The sequence below is a fragment of the Chanodichthys erythropterus genome, chromosome 3 (assembly GCF_024489055.1).
Source record: "Chanodichthys erythropterus isolate Z2021 chromosome 3, ASM2448905v1, whole genome shotgun sequence".
NCBI lineage: Eukaryota > Metazoa > Chordata > Actinopteri > Cypriniformes > Xenocyprididae > Chanodichthys > Chanodichthys erythropterus.
Genome location: NC_090223.1, coordinates 64,187,104 through 64,211,625, shown reverse-complemented (window position 1 = coordinate 64,211,625; position 24,522 = coordinate 64,187,104). Strand labels below are relative to the sequence as shown.

The window sequence follows — 24,522 nt, the reverse complement described above, 5'->3', positions numbered from 1 at the left end:
AAGAACATGAGTGATCCAGAACCCTGCAGAATGAAACACACTGAAGATACTGAAGAACAAAGAGGTTGGTGTTTATTCTTCATCCATTCATGATGCTGAACAACATTCATGTTAGAAAGATTCAAGCACTTCTGCACATTTAGAGAAACAGTAGAAATATGAAATTAAACAATGTTCTTTTCTAACAGGTAAAGGAAGTTTGAGAAACTTTCATATTGATTGTCAACATCAGATCAAACTAAATATTTACATATTTTACATTTATTTCATTTGGTTCACAATTTGCAGGAGTGTTACCAGAATTTAGCCATTTTCAATATAGTTTACAACATTGTTCAACTTTCCAGAATGGCTGACAGGGTTGTGAGTGTAACTTGAGCAAAATCTCTTCTTACAGTAACTTTGGTAACAGGGTTGATGAATGCAGTCATTCATTTGTTTAAAAACTGAGACAATGGATTGAGATTATTTTCTTGTCCATTTTCTTGAGTCCAGATGATGTCACTTCCTGTGTGTTTTTGAAAGGAGGAAAATCATGTCAGAAGTAACAGGGTTGAGTGAATCATGTAGGACACTGATAATAACACATTTAAAGATGCAGTCAGTATAGACTTTGAGCATGTGAACTTTCTACAGACACGGCAACAGTCATCATACTGCAACGGCAATCAAGACGACTGGTCCCGGTACCTCCTATGGGCTGAATACGCCCAGAACTCTCTCCGTAAACCAGCAACCGGCTTAACCCCGTTCCAATGTGTCCTGGGCTTCCAACCGCCCCTGTTCCCTTGGTCTGGTGAACCCACCGACGTACCAGCTGTCAACGACTGGCTCAACCGTAGCGAAGCCACCTGGGATAGAGCGCACACACACCTGCAACACGCTGTTCGCCGTCAGAAGGAACAAGCTGACCGCCACCGTCGCCTCGGACCCCTTTACCGCCCTGGTCAGTGGGTATGGCTATCCACAAGAGATATGCGCCTGCGACTCCCATGCAAGAAGTTAAGTCCAAGGTACGTTGGCCCTTTTCAAATCACGCACCAGATAACACTGATAACACGATCCACTACTGTGAGTATGGTGGTGTAGCCGTTGGAAACAGGGAGATCAGTTATAAAGTCGACTGCGATGTGGGACCAAGGACGCTGGGGCACGGGTAGAGGATGCAGCAGACCGGCTGGGAGCTGATGAGAGGACTTATGACGGTTACAGATCGAGCAGGCTTTGACAAACTGAGTAGTGTCTTTCGATAGGGAAGGCCACCAGAAGCGGTTCTGTATGACTTGTATAGTAGCGGTGATGCCTGGGAGACCGACTGCTGGGGAGTTGTGAACCATCTCCAGTATCCGAGGGCGCAGAGCCGGTGGTACAAATGTTCTCTCCGGAGGACATTCTCGAGGGACCTCGATCTCTGCGTTTGCCTGTTCCAGTTCAGTCATAACGTCCCACTGTACAGGTGCGATAACAAGAGAAGATGGAATTATGGTTTCTGGATCTTTGTGTTCTTGCTCACCTTCAAACTGACGCGAAAGGGCATCCGCTTTGGTGTTTCTTGAGCCGGGTCGATAAGTCACGGTGAAGTTGAAGCGTGAGAAGAAAAGGGACCATCGGGCCTGACGGGGGTTCAATCTCTTGGCGGTGCGGAGGTATTCGAGGTTCTTGTGGTCCGTTAGTATGACAAACGGATGCACGGCTCCTTCCAGCCAGTGACGCCACTCCTCAACAGCCGCTTTCATGGCCAGCAACTCCCGATCCCCGACATCATAATTTCGTTCAGCAGCATTCAGTTTTCTGGAATAGTAAGCACAGGGAAACATTTTAGGAGGATTACCTTGACGCTGGGATAGGATGGCGCCGAGACCTGTGTTAGATGCGTCCACCTCGACTATGAATGGCAGTGACGGGTCGGGGTGGTGCAGTATGGGCGCGGAGGTGAAGTGTTCCTTGAGCTGTTGAAAAGCATGTAAGGCCTCAGGGGTCCATCTGAGTTGACTCTGACCTTTTCTGACCATACTTGTAAGAGGGTTGGCTATGGAACTGAAGTTGCGGATGAAGCGCCTGTAGAAGTTTGAAAAGCCCAGGAATCGCTGCATCTCTTTGACAGTCTGGGGCTGCGGCCATTTCAGGATAGTGTTTACCTTTCCCTCATCCATGGCGACGCCCTCGGGGCTGATGATGTACCCCAGGAATGAGATGGAGGACTTGTGGAACTCGCACTTCTCAGCCTTGGCATAGAGCTGATACTGGATGAGGCGCTTGAGAACCTGTCTGACCTGTTGCACATGCTCCTGCATGGTATCGGAGTAAATCAGGATATCGTCTATGTAAACAATAACAAAACGGTTAAGCATATCTCGGAACACGTCGTTTATGAACGACTGGAAGACAGACGGACTATTGACAAGCCCGAAGGGCATAACGAGATATTCGTAGTGTCCGGTGGCCGTTGAGAAGGCGGTTTTCCATTCGTCACCCTCCCGGATGCGAAGTAGGTTATAGGCACTCCGTAGATCGAGCTTGGTGAAGAATTTGGCTGTTCGGAGCTGTTCCAAGGCTGCAGGCACTAAGGGCAATGGGTAGCGAAACTTGACAGTTATATCATTGAGACCACGATAATCAATACAGGGACGCAGACCTCCGTCTTTTTTACTCACGAAGAAGAAGCCCGCTGAAGCGGGTGACGTGAAAGGACGGATGAATCCTTTCGCCAGTTCCTCCTCGATGTATTTCTTCATGGATTCTGACTCAGGTTGGGAGAGCGGGAAGATACGGCCCCTAGGAGGTGTTGTTCCTGGGAGAAGATCAATGGCACAGTCATATGGGCGATGCGGTGGTAATTGTGTGGTGCGTACTTTGCTGAATGCCAGCGATAGATCCTGATAATCTGAGGGGATTTGGAACTCGGAACCGGGTGAAGAGTCATCGGCCTGGACTGTTCTGAGGGGTAGAGAGGTGACAGGAGACAGACATTTGGTAAAACAATTCTTATCCCATTGCAATATTTGACCCTCTCTCCAGCAGACGGTGGGATTGTGCGTGCGGAGCCAGGGTAATCCGAGTATAATAGCCGAGGTTGAGGTGGGTAACACATGGAACTGTATGAACTCTGTGTGCAATATGCCAGTTTGCATGGTTAAGGGTTGGGTGATGGTGTTGACTCGTCCGGAGCCCAGGGGTCGCCCGTCTATGGCTTCCACTGTGAGGGGAGAAGAACATTCTATTAGAGGAGCCGCCCCTGAATCCAGTAAAGCCGTGGTATTCATTTGAGTGTTCTGAATCTGGAGGGTTATAGGTACGGACACAGTTAAATCTGAGTGATAATAGGGATTGGATTCACTCACCATGCGCTGACTTTCAGGACGAGTGCGGACGGGACAAGTGTTACGAACATGACCGGGACTGCCACAGTACAAACAAAGTCTATTAGTCAGGCGGCGATTCCTCTCCTCCTCGGAGATGTGGTATGCGTTGATTTGCATGGGTTCTGGAGTTTCTGCTTCTGTCTGCGGAATGGGGCGGACATTACGTCTCTGGCCAGACTTGCGAGCTCGAATCAGGTTGTCCACGTGAATGGCGAGTTCAATATACTGGTCCAAGCTCTTCCCCTCATCTCGACATGCCAGCTCTGACTGTAATTCATGAGACAATCCGCGTCTAAAACAAACTTTCAGGGTATCACTCACCCAGTTGGTTTGAGCGGCGAGAGTGCGGAATGCCAGGGCATACTCAGCCGCCGTCCTTCTGCCCTGTGACAGCTCCATCAGTCGATCACCCGCTCCCTTCCCATCACTCGGGTGGTCGAACACCGCTTTAAACTGCTGCATAAAGTAATCGAACGTGGAAAAGGTGGACCCACTCTCCCCCCATATGGCAGTTATCCACTCTAGTGCCTTACCAGTAAGCAGAGAACAAACAAAAGCAATCTTACTGGTCTCCGTGGGATATAAAGCTGGTTGCTGATTAATGAAGAGTGAGCACTGGAGGATAAAGCCCTTGCACTTGGTTGGATCACCGTCAAACTTTTCTGGCAGTGAGAGACGAGGGTTGCTAGGCGACGGCGTTCCTGCCGCGTGGTTAATGGCGGCCGCGGCGGGGGTAGAGGGCGTCGCTGGCGCGGGTATCTGCAGTCTCTGTAGTGCCTTAACTAGTTCCTCCGTGATGGAAGTGAGGCGATTAAGTTGGTGTTGGTGGGCGGCGAGCTGGCTGGCCTGAGCAGACATCGTAGCACACAGGTGGGTAAAAGCAGCTGGATCTTGTTCTGGCGAAGTCTTCTGTAACGAATCATCACTCGGGCATTGATCCATTTGCATGCTTTATTAGAAGAATCGTAGTAATACAGGCAGGGTCAGACAGGAGCAAACTGGTATGTAAGGAACAGGCAAAATCGTGGTCAGACAGGCAGTAAGTCAGGGCTGGCAGATAACACTCACAGAAACGGGAAAACAGGCAGACGTCAGAGGTGGGCGGCAATGGATCGTAGACGGGTATACAGGCAGACAGCAACAAGTAATCAAACAGGAAATAACGCTCGGAATTGTTCACCACGGCAAAACAAGACTTCGCGTCTGACAGGTGGATATGGCAGTCCTTTATAGTCTGGGTAATGTGATTCAGCTGCAGGTGTAATCAGTCCAAGGTACGGGCTTATGGGAAATGTAGTGTGGGTGAGTGTGTGTGCTAATATTCGGGTGATGGTTCCCTCCGATGGCCAGAGGAGGGAATCACGGAGTTCGTCTCCGTGACAGGTTGTTAATATCACATTAGATCATTTTGTCATTGATTGAAAATATTTCTGAGCAATGTTTTCTTTATTTTCTTAATATCATTTATAAATGATTAAGAATTATTTAAGGGGAGGTGGCAGAGCAGCTATTTGGGAAATTCTGTAGCCAGAAGACGTCCATTCAGTGCTGATTGTCTGAATTCAGTAAATCTTGATGTAAAAACATTTGAAATTGGAGTCAGATTAAACGAGCAGCTAAAGTAAAATTGAGACTAAATTCTAAAATTAAGTGAACTTCACAGGAGCGCTGAAAAGACGTACACACATTATACCTTCACCAGACCACTGGATTCTGTCGTTGGAACGACAGCTGGTCCTTTACGATTGGAAGATTAATGTTAAAGTTTCAGGGACATATGCAAGTGATTTATGCAAATGCTTCAGAATGATCGTAATGTTTGTAGCAGTTGTCTATCACAACAAGTCTCAATTTTATCACCTTTAACTTCATATTTCTCTCTTTATTTTGATTAAGTGAAAATGAAATGACCTTTTCTCTTTCATTTCAGAGCTGATGGAAGTGAAGGAGGAGAGTGAAGAACTGAGTGAAGTGGAGGAGGATCATCATGACAAACCTGGAGAAAAACCTTTGAGTCACTCAAAGACTAAAAAGACATTTTTAAAGAAAAGAAGAGACAAGAAATCTACAACCTGCACTCAGTGTGGAAAGAGTTTATCAACCAAACAACATCTTGAGATTCACATGAGAGTTCATACAGGAGAGAAGCCGTTCACTTGTAATCAATGTGGAAAGAGATTCACAACCAAACAATATCTTGAGGTTCACAAGAGAGTTCATACAGGAGAGAAGCCGTTCACATGTGATCAGTGTGGAAAGAGCTACAGTCAATCATCACACCTTAAAGAACACATGAGGATCCACACTGGAGAGAAGCCTTTCACATGTGATCAATGTGGGAAGAGTTTCACACGAAAAGGACATCTAAAGGAACACATGAAAGTTCACACTGGAGAGAGACCGCTCACATGTGATCAATGTGACAAAACATTTCTAGGGTCATCAGACCTGAAGAGACACCTGACAGTTCATACAAAGGAGAAGCCACATTCATGTTCTGTGTGTGGAAAGAGTTTTTCATTGCTGTGTAGTTTAAAAGAACATGAGAAAATTCATACTGGTGTGAGAGAGTACATGTGCTTTGAGTGTGAGAAGACTTTTACTACAGAAAAAACTTTAAAACAGCACCAGAGAATTCATACTGGAGAAAAACCTTACAAGTGTTCACACTGTGACAAGAGATTCAGTCAGTTAGCACATCTGAAAACACATGAGATGATCCACACTGGAGAAAAACCTTTCAAGTGTTCACACTGTGACAAGAGATTCAGTCAGTTAGCACATCTGAAAACACATGAGATGATCCACACTGGAGAAAAACCTTACAAGTGTTCACACTGTGACAAAAGATTCAATAAGTCATCATCTCTGAAAACACACCAGATGATCCACACTGGAGAAAAACCCCACAAGTGTTCACACTGTGACAAGAGATTCAGTGTGTCATCAAATCTGAAAACACATGAGAGGATCCACAGCAGAGAGAAGCCGCACATGTGTGATCAGTGTGGAAAGAGTTTCTCTTTTAAAAGTCACCTGAAGATACACATGAAGATCCATGCAGTGGAGAAACCACATCTCCACAATGTGAAATGAAGTGCTGAACAAAAAAATGCACACGAGACACGTCCAGGTGCAGAAAGTGAAGTATACCCGAGGCTTGATGGGGCGCTGTCTTTCTGCGCTCACGGGCAAAGAATTATCTTTGAAAGGTTTGCACACTCAACTGTGCGCAAGATGGAGCAGAACATGGGAAATGACATATAACCGTTCAGCGCTCATGTACCCTGCCGAGAGCAGCCTTACCTCGGCTAGTCCTTCCAATGTTTGCCGCTGACTCTGATGACTCTGTAGTGGTTAAACATGAAATATAATTCATCTTTTGTAACAGGCAATCTTTGGTCTCATTAATCTATAATTTGTTCCCTGGAAAATTGTTTTAGCTTAGGGTAAAGTAAAGTTTCATAAATTTATATATTTAGGCTATTTAACTTTACCGTTGCAGTCTATAAGAGCGCTGACTTTGAACGTTTGACTGAACTGTTTGCTTTAATTTTTATTGTAGCTTCTTAAAACTGTAAATGTAAATGTACCTTTTGTTTAGATTTTTATAATGGCTGTTATTGATCATTAAAACTGACATTTAACAAAATGAGACAGAGTTGTGTTTTATGATTGCAAACTATATGCACATATTGCCTGAACCACATATGTTTATTATTTTTAAAATGTAAATTAAAAGAGGAAGTTTTATAGTTCTGGTTTATACCATTCTGGTGTTTTATAGTTTGATTGGTTGTAAATATACATGCAGTGAAGATAATCATTGACTGTGTTCCCTAAAATATACATTTGCATAAATTTGAATAAATTTACATTTATTCATGTGGCAGACGCTTTTATCCAAAGCGACTTACAAGTGAGGAATACAACAAGCGAGTCGTCATGACGAGGCAAATAGACAAGAAGTGCTCATAATACAAGTTATAGGCAGTGCTCAGATTATCCTAAACTACAATAGAGAGGGATTAGAGGAAGTGAAAGGATAGGAATAAGAAGTTTTTTTTTTTTTAAGATGAGGTTAAGTGCTCACGAAAGAGATGGGTTTTCAGCTGTCTTTTGAATATTGCCATCTCTGTATACATACGTATATCTCTGTATACATACAGAGATAACTGGAGTGGCCAGAATAGCAAATGTCAAGTGTCCCCAACTAAGCAAGCCAAAGGCGACAGCGGCAAGGAACCCAAAGTCCATCAGGTGACAAACAGGTGTGGTAAAATTGAGAAAAAAACCTTGGGAGAAACCAGGCTTAGTCGGGGGGGCCAGTTCTCCTCTGGCGAACAGTGCTTGGTTACGATTCAGGTAACTATCATAAGTCCGATAGGATCGCAACATTTAAAGTATTTAATCCAGTTCCATCCAGTTGAGGATTGTATTCATCACGCCGGTATGGACGGTCTGTTGAGGATCTGTGGCACTGGCTGTTGTGTTGATGAGGCCTTCACAATGGATGATCTAGTTGACTCAATCTCTGCTGATACTTCAGGGCTGCGTTGTGGTCGTGTCAGGGCGCTGGTCCTCGGTCTCACTTGAAAACGGCTGTTGGGGAAAAATTTAATCACACAAAAAGATTTATGTTTGAGTTCACACTGAAGTCAATATCTGTTTCAGCTATGCAAAACACCTCTCTGAGCTCAACAGACACAGCGTCTGTTGAAACCCAGGGAGTAACGATGGGACACCCAAACTGAGAGCTTTCCCAAACCAAGGGTGTCAGATAATTTAAATAAGTTCTAAGACAAAAGGGGAGGCCATTTGTGTGTGTGTTTGTTACCTTCATCCTGTATGGAAAAGTACTGGGGAGAGTTGCTCAAACCTCTGGGGTATAAATGTTTGTGGGTTATTTTGTGTCCTTAGTTCACACTCGGGGCAGACATTGTATGGTTGTGTCGACTGTGGACTCTTTCTTGCAAGAAATCTTTATAAAGTGAATTTTCATAAGGTTTGTCTCTTATTTGTGATTTCAACTAATTAATTTTTGCCGCAACAATTTTGGTGTCAGAAGTGGGATTCCTTGGACGGACCTTCTGGACCTGGAGAGCACCGGTTACCTGCAATCCTGACCCAAGTCAGCCCTAACCCCATTTAGATTCAGGGACAAGGGACCGGTGCTGTGTAGGCAGTGTTGGGGGTAACGAGTTACAAAGTAACGGATTACAGTAACGATATTACTTTTTTGGGTAACGAAGTAAAGTAACGTATTACACTAATAAAATTGGTAACTACACTACTTTACTAGACTATAGGAACGCGCTTTCCTGCGTTACCCAAGCCGTGTTTGCCTGTGTGTAATGTTCTGTCTGTTTAAGTGGTGCGTGCATGCGTGTGCCTGTATGTGTGCCGTTGCCATAGAAATCGATTTGACGTTGCTGCTGGTGAGAAAAGGAGCGGGAAATTGAGATGGAGACGGAGACAGGGGGTTTCGGCCACTGGCGATATTCACATTACTTTAAGTTTATTGCTCGAAAGGACAAAAATATTCGTGTGAAATGCACACTATGCCCAGGTGACAAGTGTCTTTCAACTGCTGCCAACTCGATGAGCAACCTGTCTAAGCATTTGTCAGCCCAGCATGGCAATACAAAACTTGTGGCGAAAGATCCTGCTCACCAGTCATTTGAAGTCGCTCATTATCAGCCGACCCCGCCTAAACAAGCTAAGCTTTTCTCAAGTCTTGGAGCGCAGCAGGTAACACAAAACGAAATGAACAGGCTAGTTGCAGGGTTCATTGTAGAAGACATGCTTCCCCTGTCGACCATTGAATCGCCCAGGTTTAGAAAAATACTAGATAAAATACCCATGACTCGCAAGCCAACGTCCGACAGGAAAACATTTTCACAATACATGGATAAGTGTTATTCCGACATGGAATCGAAGCTTAAAAGAACGTTCGAGTCCCTGGATCATGTGTGTACCACCGCGGACATTTGGTCCGCCAACAACAAAAGTTATTTAGGAATGACGGTGCACTGGATAGACGGCATTAGTTTTAAACGCGAGAAGGCTGCTCTTGCCTGCAAGAGAGTGAGAGGAAGAGACTCTTACGATGTTATAGCAAGCGAAATAGAACAGGTTCATTCATCCTTTGGGCTATCACATAAAGTAACAGCATGTGTCACTGATAATGGCAGCAATTTTGTAAAAGCATTTAGAATGTTTGAATCCCATCCTGATGATGAGTCTGACTCTGAGTCATCTGATGAGGAGGGGGAGGAGGTCACTTTTACTGATGTTGCCGAAGCACTCTCCACAGAATCAAATGAGACATTTTCACTGCCGCCTCATCTGCGCTGTGCATCACATACACTAAACCTGATCGCAAAAAATGACCTGGAGAAATGGCTGACCAGTAACAATGACTGTAAAGCAGTTTACAGAAGTGCTCTTGCCAAGTGTGCAGCTCTCTGGACAAAAACTAGTCGCTCTACTGTGGCTTCAGACCAGGTTGAGGATGTGCTAAAAAGAAAGCTCATCACACCCACTGCTACACGCTGGAACTCAACTCATGACGCCTTGTCTCTCATCACAGAAATCCCAATCAGAGATTTAAACACCATTTTTTCTAGACTGAGTGTAAAGAGCATCACTGAGCGAGAGTATCAGTTCCTGAAGTAGTATATCTAATGCAGCAGCAAAAGGACTTAACACTGCACAATATTCCAAGGAGAAAATTATTGCTACTACGGCATCCTGCTGCCAACCTTAGAGATTCTCATGTCAAAGTTGCTTGCGTTGAAGGATGGCCTTTCCCAGATGACAGCTGGCATGCCTGGTGCTATTGTACAGGTAAACACATATTGAATAATAAAATGAATGAAAAAAAATCAATTCACTTAATTTTTATTTGGCAAGTTTTTGCACATATGTTTTAAGTAAATTTTACATATGGAATTAAATGAAAGTAACAAAGAAAATAAGTCATTTTAACTTGGCTAGGAAAATGTGGAATATCTATTTAGTTCATTTCACTCAAACAATATAAAACTGAATGAAGAATTTACTTTTTTTTTTTTTGCCTGAACTAACTTTTTCATGTAAATTACATTGTTTTTTTCTGTAGTATTTACTTCACCACAAAATAATTTTTATAAGTGCTGCCTTAAATAATAGCTTGCAGTGTAGGCTATAGGCCTGCAGTTTAATATAGCTGATGTACTGTAGCCCAAATTTATGAGGCTGTTAATTGAACTATATATGTTTGTCTAATGTAGCCTACTATTTCATATCACAGGCAATCAAAGACAGATTTGCATCCGTCTTAGACAGCAAGGATGCTCTGATGGCTGCTGCCACAATGCCCAAATTAACGGTCCGCTGGCTCAAAGATGAGAGAGAAGAGATGCTGTTAAAAACATGCTAATTTCTGAATGTCGTGCCCGGATTCCTGAAGAGCCACTGATGAGACCAGCAGTTCAGAGCCCTGCCACCTCCAGTCACAATGACTTTTTTGAATTTGAAGAAGAGTTTTCCTACACCGCAGAGACTGAAGTCATGGAGTACCTAAAAATGCCTGGATCTGACTTGGAGGTTCTCTCCAGGTTCCCCAGGAAATTGCAAAGCAGTACAACACTCCAATACCGTCAAGTGCACCAGTCGAAAGGCTTTTCAGCCTGGGCAGTATTGTTCTGACCCCAAGGAGGAACAGGCTATATAATTTTTTTGTATAATTTTTAATTTTTTTTTATTTGACATGGAATAACTCAGGAAGGCAATAAGAAAAAAAAAAAATTCTTTTTTGGTGATGCTCTCCTATATGTCGGCTGCAATTTGTAGTGATAGCCTAAAGTATAGTTGAATAAATTGTTATTCATTTTTTTCGCAGCCAGGTGGCGCCCACGGGCGGTAAACTCCGGTTTACAGCCACTTCTCAGCAATCGTTAGGAGTTTTTCAAAATGGTTAGATGCATCAAAAAGCTGAGTTTCTTAGCTTTAAAATGATACCTATTTTGTGTTATTCCACGTTGGAAAACGAACATGGATGGGTCCGGGAACATTGGATACACACTGCATCACGGAAAGATGAGAGACATGTTTTTAGCCATGTATGTTAAATCATTCCGTGAGTAATATCTTGTGATCAACGCAATATATAATGTTGGATTCATTTTAATCGTGAGAATCTGCTTTAAATAATGATGTGCCATTTTCTATGATCTGTGCATTTTTCATGAAGTTATGAGCATGTGAAATATACATATTTGTATTCAGTTAGTGGCTGTGCTGTTTTTGTTGTAAACGCATATTACTCAGACTCATTAGAGGGTGAAATCAACGCAACAGAAGCATGTTGGAGGCTTGATCTGAACGTGTAAAGTCTCTGGTTTTGTATACAAAAAGAATTTTTGGGCTACCTATATGGGTTCAGGTTTATTGGCTCTTAAAGAGAGACACGCAAATGGGAGCGCCTTTTTTTGCGAATGACTCATAATTGTATTCTAATTTAGTTACTTGGTGTTTGGTAACAAAGGGCCTACTTTGCATCAGCAACACTGACTCAATGACAAACAAGTCATTCATAAGAAGACAACTGATGGGACCTGTACTCATAGCAACTAGTTTCTAACTATTTAATCAATTGATTAATCATAAATATAGTGGGCTGCTACTCTGTATAATATTTTTCAAGAACATTATGTAAATTGGTAAACTATTTAGCCTAAAGTTAACATCTGTTCTGATCAACAAGTCTGGGCAAACCACTGAGTAGGCACCAATCAGAGGCTGCATTTTTATGATGTGATCATGTAGACTTCCTACAAACTATTTTAAAACTACAAAAATACAAAACACTAAAGTATTTTGATACAAAATACAAAGCCATTTTCATCAACACTATCAAATAATGTATTTGAAATACGTATTTGAAATACGTATTTGAAATACGTGTATCATAAATACTGCCCATCCCTGCCCGGCGGGCCACTGCTGCCTCTACCCCGCCGCCGGCTGCACAGCCTCAGTCTGCTCGTCGCCGAGGGCACCCGCCTTCGTCGTCTTCCGCCCCTGCTAAGTCGGCAAAGCAGCAGCCCACACCCACCAAACAGCAGGGAGCCGGTTGCGGACGCAGCGCCCACCCCGCTCAAGCCAAGCCAGGTGGCAAGACGGGCGACCTGGAGGGGAAGGATTCAGCTCTGCGGGAGAGGATTCTCTCCCACCCCCAATTTGTGTCTTGTATTGTCCCGCCGCTGGCTCTCCAGAGTCCAGCGGTACCCACTTCCACACAAAAAGAGCAGTTTCCCAATCCTCCAGGTCCCAAGAGAGTGCGGCTGTCAGTGCGTGAGGCCCAGCCTTGCCACTCTCAGCCCCCTCTCACATCGCCAGCAGGTCCCAGTGTGATGGTCGAGGCCGCCTCCCATGTGCCGTCTCCCATGCACACTGCCACCTTGCAGAGTCTGACCCCACTTCGGGCCACTATGCCATCCGAGTCGGGTCCCAGCACTCTGCTTCGCTGGCCCACCCCCGGTACGTCTGTGGTGCCTTTGGTCCCGCTGGCTCGGTGTCTGGAAGCCTGGATAGCGCTCCCCAGCCCGTCCCTCTGGCTCATTCGCACTATCAGACTTTGCTATGTGATTCAGTTCGCCCAGTCTTCAGGGGTGTCCACTACACTCAGGTGTCACTGGACAATGCACCTGTTCTCTGGGCGGAGATAGCTGTCCTCCTGGCGAAGGATGCAATTGAGCCAGTCCCTCCAGCCGATATGGAGTCAGGGTTCTACAGCCCCTACTTCATTGTACCCAAGAAGGGCAGTGGGCTACGGTCAATCCTGGATCTGCATGTCCTGAATCGGCCCCTTCACAGGCTGCGTTCAAGATGCTTATGCAGTCCCCAGGATTGGTTTTCAGCGATCGACCTGAAGGACGTGTCTCGATTCTGCCTCGACACAGACCCTTTCTACAGTTTGTGTTCAAGGGTCGGGCATATCAGTACAAAGTCCTACCCTTCGGGCTGGCCCTGTTGCCCCCATGTCTTTACGAAGGTTGCGGAAGCGGCCATTGTTCCGCTCAAGGAACAGGGCGTTCACATTCTCAACTACCTCGACGACTGGCTCATCCTGGCCAGCTCGCGGGAGCAGTTGTGCGAACACAGGGACATGGTGTTAGTTCACCTCAGCCGGTTGGGTCTTCGGGTCAATTGGGACAAGAGCAAACTCACCCCCGGGCAGAGGATCTCTTATCTCGGTATGGAACTGGACTCGGTCACCCAGACAGCGCGCCTCACAGAGGAGTGCGTCCAGTCAGTGTTGAACTGCCTGAGTATGCTCAAGCGCAGGACAGCGGCCCCACTGAAACTCTTTCAGAGGCTCTGGGGCATATTGCATCCGCAGCCGCAGTCACGCCACTCGGATTGCTTCATATTAGGCTGCTTCAACACTGGCTCCACGTTCGGGTCCCGAGATGGGTGTGGCAGCGCGGCACATTTCATGTCCCTGTGACGCCGAACTGCCGTCGCACTCTCACCAAGTGGTCAGACCCTTCATTCCTGCAGGCTGGAGCTCCCCTTGAACAAGTGTCCAGGCATGCTGTGGTCCACATAGATGGGAGGAGGCAGACCCAGTCAATTCTTTATGTATTATTCAATATATTGTAATGTATTTACACAATATTATTCTGTATATTTTCAAATATACTTTCATATAATTTAATATAATGATCATTAGTATCTAGAAAAATATACTTTCTTTCCGTAAGGGCAGACCTTCAGAAAAGAGATGTCACTGGCTTTCATCATCTCCTCCATGTCTTTGATTGTGGTTGAAAGATCTGAGATGTGTCTGTTCATCTCCTCCTTCATCATCTGCTTCTTCTGCTCCTCTTCCTCCCTCAGTGCAGTGATCGTAGCTTCTTCTTCATGTCTGAGAAACTGATGAAGCTTCTCAAACTGCTGTTTAATCTGACGCTCTGTGTGCTCAGCTTGAGACTGAAATCAAATCACATTCACTTCAATCATCTCAATCAACACAAATCAACACTTCACATCATTAATATCAGAAATAAACTCGGATACAGATCCAGAAGCAGATCGCTGCTCGTCATTTACAGAAATAATAATCTGGAATCCGTATACAGCAATCCTATAGCTGTAATAAAAATGACTCTTGATTCAGTTTCCTCACCTTGATGTGTTGAACTGTTTTCTTAAACACTTTTTGATTGTGTTGGAGTTTCTCTTGTAAGGACTTCAGTGCTGAATTGAGCTCCTCCTAGAAGTGAACAAATTAAAAAAAATGAAAATCCAAATATGCAGTGTAGAGAAGAAAAGACAATACAGTGATGTAATCATACAATGTTGTGAAAAACTATTTGACCCCATCCTGTTTTCTTCTGTTTTTGTGAATATCTCATACTAAATTCATTCAGAAATTAAAACCTATCATAAAACAAAGATAACCTAAGTGAACGCAAAATACAATTTGTAAATGATAGTGTTATTTATTTGTTTTAAGCAACAACAAAAAGATATCCAATACAAACTGGGCCTCCATGAAAATGTATTTGCCTCCGAAGTTACTAATTTCCCCAATCTATGAAACTGCATTCATAATAGTGTTCAGCTGGTCTAAAACTTAGCACAATAGCAAATCTTCCCAGAAGTTGCTCATTCAAGAAAAGAGCCAAGGAAAACATTGAAAGAACTGCATTTTTCTGCTTTCTAACAGAATATCCGATCTTCAAGTCTGTAAGGCACAGGAGTAAATCCACCTCTGAACAGGTCAAAAAGGTCACAATTAAAGTTTTGGAGTGGTCTTATCAAAGTCCTTTAACCCAATTGAGATGATGTGGCAGGACATTAAACAGGCAATTGACGCTTGAAACCTCTCCAATGTGGCTGAACTAAAGCAATTCTGCAAAGAAAAGTGGGTTAAAATCCACCACAGCACTGTGAAAGACTGATCTCCAGTTATCACAAGCGTTTAGCTGCAGATATTGCTGCTAAAGTGGGTGATAGTTTTTCACATGGGTGATTTGTGTTAAAAACTGTATTCTGTGTTTGCTGAGGTTGCCTTTGTTTGAATATCTAAAACTATTTAGTATGAGACACAAAATCAAAAGAAATCAGGATGGGAGCAAATACGTTTTCACAGCACAGTATATGTCATAATAAGTTGAGTAAATATTGAGTACATGAATGTGATATCAGTGTTCATGACAAATTATTTTTCTTTACATGTGGAACAAGAGACATTTGTCTTACCTTGTATGAGGAAACCACTTCACTGATTGGTCTGAATTTATGATTGTCGTGTTTTTGTGAGTTAATACACACTACACACACAGGCTGTTTGTCCTCCAGACAGAAGAGTTTGAGTTTCTCACTGTGTAAACTGCAGATCTCCTCAGATCCTGATGAACGCCTCTCATTTTTCTCCTTCAGGAATGACTCACACAAGTTTTTTAAAACAAGATTAACTGGAGGTTGATGTTTTGAGGATCTTCTCCTGCAGACAGGACACTCCTGAGTTTTCTTGGTTCTCCAGAACTGTTGAAGACACTCTTTACAGACACTGTGACTGCATGATAAAATAACAGGAGTCTTGAAGATTTCACAGCACACAGGACAATACAGATCTTCTGCAGATATAGTTATTGAAGCCATCTTAACTGTTTGAACGCCAACAATCTAAACTTTACTTTAGCTTTCTGAACAATGGTTTTCAAAAAATAACCATGAGAATCACAAATGTCTGCTGTCTGTTCAGAAATGAATGTGTCAAAAATCCTTCTTGAAAGTTTTTCTCTTCATTCTTCACTGATTGCTGATTCTTGTTTGTTTTTGGTGAGACATTGAGTGTGAGTTTGACAGAAAAGAGAAATGAGAGTCTCTTCCTGGTAAGTTCAGTAAGAGGGTGGAGTTTCTGATCATATGGGTATCTTTAAACAGGTCAAAACTCTTACAGAAAGTAAATATATTTCCATATATTTATGATCAATATATTACATTTTTTTTTAATTATTGAAAAATATGTGAATTATTATATTGCATTAACATTTTGAAATGCAGTGAATAACACTAGGACTTGCTACTTTTATTGTAAATATGTGACAATATACAGTAAACTATCATTAATAGACATCACTTTAAAAAAGAAAAAAGCAACATGCAGCATATCATCAGTGTTTTGTGGTCTTCTCCTGGACTGAATTACAGGCTCTACTCTTCAGCACAATGGTGACCCACAAAACTCAGAACACCCACAGATCTCTTAAGATCTCAGGAAAGGAGGATTAAACTAGTTTGAAACCTGTTTGAATATGTTTTCTGTCATGTCTACAGAAGTTCTTATTGAGAATCAACAGAGGTTTATATGTTGATGTTTCATTGAAGATGTTTTATCACCATTATGCTGAGCAGTGTTTCCTTTGGTTGGGCAGTTTGACTCTTGGCTTTTTATGTGGTTTTTGTAGCAATGTTTACCAAAATACATGATTTATTGTAAAGGAAGCTGTGAAAGATGATCAGGTGATGTTTTCATCATTCTAAAGTAGAATGATTTCTTAATCTAATCACTGATCAAAAAAAAAGTAATTCATTATTAATAGATTTCTTGCTACAAATAAGATATTCTTATTATAATTATATAATTTAGCTTTTTAAATACATTGTTTGAAAATAATCTTTAGACACACAAAGACATTGAGAATCAGCATATGAATCTCAACAATGGTGACATGCTTAATGTCGCAATGCATGCAGGGAGCCATGAGTTTAAAGGTGCATTCACGCCATATAGTAGTTACTGTAACTGAGATTCTGACTGGTAAAAAGCATTCACGTCCTCGTACAGCTTGTAATTACGGTTTGTAAGCTGGGAGTTTTCTGAAAGCTCCCAAGTGGCTGCTGTACCACCTGACTGCTGTAGATTAATTTAGGCATTGATAGCTCAGAATATAACGTCACGTGTTTTCATCTCAAGATTGCGGTATTCATGCGGTGGCGTGAATGCAGCATTATACTATGGTAGCTCCCAGCATGCATTGCAACATGAAGCATGTCAGTGTTTTTGAGATTCATATGCTGATTCTTGATGTCTTTGTGTCTCAATGATGCATGACTGTTTAAATTTTTTTTTTTTTTTTTTCCACACAGACAAAATGTCTTCAAAATGAAATTACAGTGAACTCCCTGCAAGTTTGATACTGAAAACCTTGTATTAAAGACTCTAAAGGGTAATTCCTGGTATTCGGTGTCTGTAAGACAATGTGAACTGTGAGCAGGAGAAGAGATAACCGCTCTACCGACTATGTACTCTTTTCCGTTTTATTTTCCTTTTTCTATTTGTGACCTAAGTTGAATGTTTATTTGTATCTTTTCCTCTCACTCCATCCCCATGTATGCGGACGAGTGTGATGATGTCTACGTCATTTTATTAAACCCGGGGAAAATACGCCAGCTCTCGCCTCACATGCATCATTTCCTCGAGCTCTACATATTTGTTTTTCTCTCTGGGCAAGAACATTTCAACTCTGCGTTACAAAGTGGCGCCCGAACAGTTTGGATCTACCAACGTTGTCTCATTCTCTCCTGCCGGTTACGGATTCTCGACGGACGTGTTCGTGGTTCGATGGGTTTTCCAGGCGAAACAACTAGCTTGCTAACCGTGGTGAGCATGTGGAATTCAGTTGATGAATGTGTGATCGCCTTTTGCGGATTTTCTGCTGTTCTTTAAAGACTTGTACGAGATTGACTGGAGCTGCAAGTGCTAAGAAGTGCAGGTGAACTTTATGTTGTTTTGTTTCATCTAGTTGGTCATATTTTTCAACGGGACGGACAGTTTATTGTTCTTTGAAATCAGAACTTTGATTGAAGAGACTTAAGAAAGAAGAAAACACTTGGAATATTTATTTAGAATTTTTTTCCCTCTTTGAAAAACGGACATTTGTTTTGTGTTTCTGCTGGATTGGAGATTTTTTGAGACTTCATTGTTCGTCACATTTTTTTTTTTCATTGCTTGACACACACTGCGTCTGAAAAACTGTCATTGGTTTTTATCTAAGTTTGTATTGTTTATTTGTTTAATAGAGCTTGGCAAACTACGTCACTGCGCGTTGCATTCTGGGTAGTCGCTGCCATGTTTTAGGTCACACTCAGGAGCATACAATGACAACAAATACAAACCACCAGATGAAGAAACGACTGTATTTACGTTAATTTTTTTGAGAGCTACTTGCACTTGCTTAGAATAAGTGGACTAATATTTGAATCTCGTGTTCATTCGATCGCTCAGTCGTGTGGCCAGGACACGATATACACACGCATAGAAATCACACTGCCGCCTCCTATCACACAGGACCAAAGTGATTTCTCTATTGTAGTTTTTAATAACTAAGTGGCACCGATATATCTGCCAGATAAAATAATAAACACAATATAGATTGATCTCAGCCCTGATTTCTTCATGTTAAAGCATTAAGGGATAACAAATCAGCATGACCCTCTGTAATGCAGCTCTAAAATGAATTATATTGTGGAGTTGCTACACCAAGTAAGTTTTACTGGACTTAAATGGAATAAATACATGATTTCTTACAGAGAGAAGCTGAACAATGAATCAAAAGGTGTTGCTTTATGAACACAGAGAGTGATCGCAACGATCTATATCACAAATAACATTTCTAAACGTGTTTTCGTACATTATTCATGGCGTGAGCACTTACATATTCAAGTGGATCAGAAATTATGAATCTGTAATAAATACAAATGACAAAGCCACATTTTGGTCAAGTTTATTTTCATTAAGTTTCACTTTCACCATTGTGTTGTTTCTAAGCTGGAAGGCAGAAAATGAGGGACATTCTAACACGCTTAATGTGAAAAATAACGTGGCTTAATTTACTAAGACAGTTATTAACAAACAAAACTTAGTATGCTTTATTAGTTTGGTGTTTACTATGTACAGAAAAGCAGATGAGCCCAGAATATAAACGCAACACATTTAACACATAAGCATTTTCCGGTAACACTTTACAATAACAGTACATGAATAACCATGAACTAATACCTAAATTAATAGTTACTTCAACATGAACTCATGATTAGTTAAGATATGAACTAATGAAGAGTGATCCTTAACTACGACAGGAGTCATAGGGATTCATGCATGAAAACAGCAGCCTTAACTATGCGTTAATACATGTTTGATAATTAATGCATTAATTAACATTTAGGGGTAAACTAAATAAATCAGCCTAAATAAGAGTAAACAAGAAGTACTCTGAATTTGAATTAAACGCGATTTAATACTGTCATAATTTACACTGTAATATCATAATCTGCCATCTGCAGCTTTGTGACAAATAATTGCAATGGCACATGATTATTTAGCCATTAATTACATAGATCTGTCTAATCAAATGTGGAAAATAGACTAACTACCACTAATAAATTTAATTTGATCTAAACTGTTTTCTGATTTTTACAGTTCATTTATATTTAGTCATATAGCTAAATAGTCATAGTTTATTCCCGGAACTAAAGTATGTAAGGTTTGTTTCTGGCGGGACACTCATTAGTGGCGCACGCTAGGTGTTCTCTTGGCGCGTTTGTTGTGTTGCTGGCATTTTAAACTAATAAATGTTGACTGCTTTGGTAAGCCGAATTAATAATTAAAGACATATTTACATGTATGTTTTATTGGGGTTTTCAGGAGGTTATGTGCAGTTATTAACTGTATTTGTATTTTTGTCATTTAAATGTATATGCTTTGATTAGCATTAGCTTGTGGACGCTCGCGATTTTACATGTAAATGTGCCTTATGTGTGTCTTTACAGGTATGTTTATGGCTTGCTTTCAAGTCCATATATGTTTAATTATATAAATAAAAGTAAAATACAAATTCTTTTTATTTTAGTTTTTTTTTTTTTTTTTTACCGGGGTGTAAAGGAATAAGGATGGCACTCTATAGTGTTTATTCATATATTAGTTAATGATGTGTGATATGTGCATCATGTCATGACTTTACTTGAGGGGGCACAATCATAATTAACTCATTATTAACTAAGCATATACTAACATCAACTAATGGTTTGTTAATGTATACTTATGTCATGACTTTACTTGAGGGGGCACAATCATAAATATAGCTGCAAGCAGCAATTCGGGGCCAAGCCCCAGAAGGGGCAGTAGCGCAATACGGAGCAGGAAGAGCAAAAACAGCAAAAATTGAATGTACATGCAAAACAGCTGGTTCAGAAGGACAGGTGGAAATGAAATGAAAATCAATAGAAGTTCAGAGAATGAATAGGGAATGAACTAAAAACACTTGTATCTCATTCAAGAGGAATAAAGATTAGTACAATGCTTATTTGGATAAAAAAGGTATCAAAATGACTCATTACACACAATTGTATAAAGGAACCCTACACGGGATTCGAACCCACGACCTCCGAGTCCAGTGTCCATTTCTCATGTCATTGCACCACTGTGCAGGTGAATGTTGGCACACCTGCCGAAGTTCATTAGTTCATGTGAAAATGAACTCAAAATGAAGAATTTTTATAAAACTGCACTGAATGTTATATTTAATAACTACTTTAGATCATTCTGCAGCTCATCATGCTGTAGCGCAATACAGAGCAGGAAGAGGAAAAACAGCAGAAAATGAACAAACATGAAACAGCTGGTTCAGAATTACGGGCGAAAATGAACTCAGAATGTACATAAGCTTAGATGAAAATGAACACAGCATGAAACAAAAAGCATTTATTTCTAATCCAAGAGGCAGTAAAGGAATCAAAACACACTATTTCATAAAACGGCTCCACCTGGGATTCGAACCCACTATCTTGGGGTGCAGAGCTCATCAGGTAACTGGCTTTACACATTGAGCTACTTGAGGATGCACATTCAACAATCTGTGGAAGAGATTTTTACTTTTAGTGTAAGAAAGAATTTACAAAAAAGCATTACTTAGCATGCTAACCATATTAGCATGCTAAGCTAACTTAATGCTAATGAAGCTCATGGTTAACTTGATAGCTGAAGAGCCACATTAAAGAGAATGACAACTGGTTAGCATGCTAAGCAATTAGCATGCTAAGCTAACTAGCATAAGACAACAAACACAAGCAAGGTCACATTCAGAGATGAATATCTTGGGAATGGTAGCGAATATCAAAAATCTGTTCAGTCATTTCTGTGCGGCTCGGTCCAAAGATCACCTGAGCTGATTTTGGACAAAATTGGACAAAAATTGTAGGAGGAGTAGTGAAAAAATGGAATACTGTACTTTTCAAAATGGCCACTACTGTACTGGGTGGAGTCTTAATGTAAGATATTGAATGTGATCAGTATGAATAGAGGAATCAGTTGTATTGACATTCATTTTTCTGGAACAAAGGGTTCAAAAGTTATAACCTTTTTGATTATTAAGTTTATTAAGTTATAAACGTTTTTGATTTAATTCAATATGGCAGACAGGTACATTTAAGGAAAATGACAAATGACACATTGTCGGAATCGGCATAAACCAGGGAATAAAATGACATAAAGCAGACAAATTTTGGATAATGTTTTCAAAAGTTATAAGCAATTTTGCAAAAATCATTATATCTGTGGAACACTAGGTGGCGCTGTGCTGAAACTTCTCATGTACCTTCAGGACACTCTGATGGTCATATGTACCAAATTTTGTGATGATATGTCAAATTGTTTAAAAGTTATTGCAATTTATGACAAAATTCAAAATGGCGGACACGTGGTTCATCCGATGTTGACGAATTTGATATCCTCGGATTCGGCATGGCACAGGGAATCCATAGACACAAAGATCTTGATTTTCTAATAAAGTGTTCAAAAGTTATTGGCCAAAATAGCCATTTTTCAGATCTCATGACCTGTAGGTGGCGCTGTTCCCAAATTTGGCATGGAACCTCAGATCATGGTCTTGATCAAGTGTACCAATTTTAGTTTTGATTGCTCAAAGTTTGGCCGAGATACAGCCTCTATAGCAATTTTGGGTCAACCTCGTTAACTTCGTGACATCATAACTTTTGAACAAAGATGAATAAAAAAAATCTGTTCAGTCATTTCTGTGCGGCTCAGACCAAAGATCACCTGATCAAAGTTTGGACAAAATTGGAAAAATTTTGAAGGAGGAGTAGCGAAAAAACGGAATACTGTACTTTTCAAAATGGCCACTACTGTACTGGGTGGAGTCTTAATGTAAGATATTGAATGTGATCAGTATGAAGAGAGGAATCAGTTGTATTGACATTCATTTTTCTGGAACAAAGGGTTCAAAAGTTATAACCTTTACAAAAGTGAATATTTGAACTGGTGGTGGCACTATAGACTTAGTCCTAGATACTCCAAAGTTGGTCAAATTACTTTTAATTACTATCACTACAAGCATGCCAAATTTGATAATTTTCCTTCTTATGGTTCATTGATTACCATACAGGGGGAAGAAGAATAACTATGAATTTGGACATAAAGGAATTGCATGTGATAGCTTCAGATTAGACCAGTTTTAGGCAGAATGCCTAGAACAGACACAAGTTCTGCATCTTTTCCTGCCACAGTACCTCATGCGGTCTGGGAATGTGTCACACTGAGTTTCGAACCCACGATGCAGAGCATTCGGGATCCGTGGCGTAACACATTGAGCTAATCAGCCATGCAAGTTCATCAGTATGCTAAGCAGAGGTTTCAGTGTGAGAAAGAGTTCACAAAAAAAAAAGCTTCATAGCATGTTAACCATATTAGTATGCAAAGTTATTTAATGCCAACTAAGTTTTGGTTAACCTGTTGACTGAAGACCACATTAGAAAGAATAGCAATAGTTTAGCATGCTAAGCAATTACTGTGCTAAGCTAACTAGCATAAGACAACAAACACAAGCAAGGTCACATTCAGAGATGAATATCTCGGAAATGGTAGTGAATATAAAAAATCTGTTCAGTCATTTCTGTGCGGCTCGGTCCAAAGATCATCTGAGCTGATTTTGGACAAAATTGACCAAAATTTGTAGGAGGAGTAGCGAAAAAACTGTTTTTCATTTACTTCAATACGGCAGACAGGTACATTTAAGGAAAATGACAAATGATACATTGTCGGAATCGGCATAAGCCAGGGAATAAAATGACATGAAGCATACACATTTTGGAAAGTGTTTTCAAAAGTTATAAGCGTTTTTGAAATAATCATTACATCTGTGGAACAGTAGGTGGCGCTGTGCTGAAACTTCTCAGGTACCTTCACGACCTTCTAAAGGTCATACATACCAATTTTTGTGAAGATATGTCAAATTGTTTAAAAGATATCGCAATTTATGACAAAATTCAAAATGGCGGACACGTGATTCATCCAATATTGACAGAATCGGTATCGTCGGATTCGGCATGATCCAAGGAATCCATAGACACCAAGATCTTGATTCTGACAAACTGTTCAAAAGTTATTGGCCAAAATAGCCATTTTTCATATCTCATGACCTGTAGGTGGCGCTGTTCCCAAGTTTGGCATAGACCCTCAGACCATGGTTCTGATAAGGGGTACCGATTTTTGTTTCGATTGCTCAAAGTTTGGCCGAGATACAGCCTCTATACTAATTTTGGGTCGACCTCGTTAACTTCGTGACATCATAACCTTTGAACAAAGATGAATAAAAAAAATCTGTTCAGTCATTTCTGTGCGGCTCAGTCCAAAGATAATCTGATCAAAGATTGGACAAAATTGGACAAATTTTGAAGGAGGAGAAGCGAAAAAAACAAATACTGTACTTTTCAAAATGGCCGCTACTGTAATGGGTGGAGACTTAATTTAAGAAGTTGAATAGCATCAGCATGAAGAGACGAATCAGATGAACTAAATTTAATTTTTCTATGACAAACAGTTCAAATGTTAAAACCGTTAGAATGTTGAAATTTTGAACTGGTGGTGGCGCTATAGAGTTGGTTCTAGAGACTCCACATTTGGTCCAATCACTATTCATGAGCATCTCTACAACTGTGCCAAATTTCATCATTTTCTCATGTTCCGTTGATAGGGCTGCCATAGACTCCCATTCGGGAGGAAGAATAATAATAATAAAAGGGAAAACGTACAATTACAATAGGGGCTACAGCCCCTTCGGGGCTTGGCCCCTAATTAATTCACAGT

General features: G+C 41.2%; 1 protein-coding gene across 1 annotated transcript in view; it reads left to right on the top strand.

Annotated features, from left to right (window-relative positions):
• The window catches only part of LOC137005220 (zinc finger protein 721-like), a 143,115-nt gene that overhangs the window by 18,528 nt on the left and 100,065 nt on the right, over nucleotides 1-24,522 (top strand). The window contains exon 4 of the mRNA XM_067366039.1: nucleotides 5,481-6,440. Within this exon, the coding sequence (XP_067222140.1) occupies nucleotides 5,481-6,440 (960 nt within the window). The remainder of the gene's footprint in view (nucleotides 1-5,480; nucleotides 6,441-24,522) is intronic.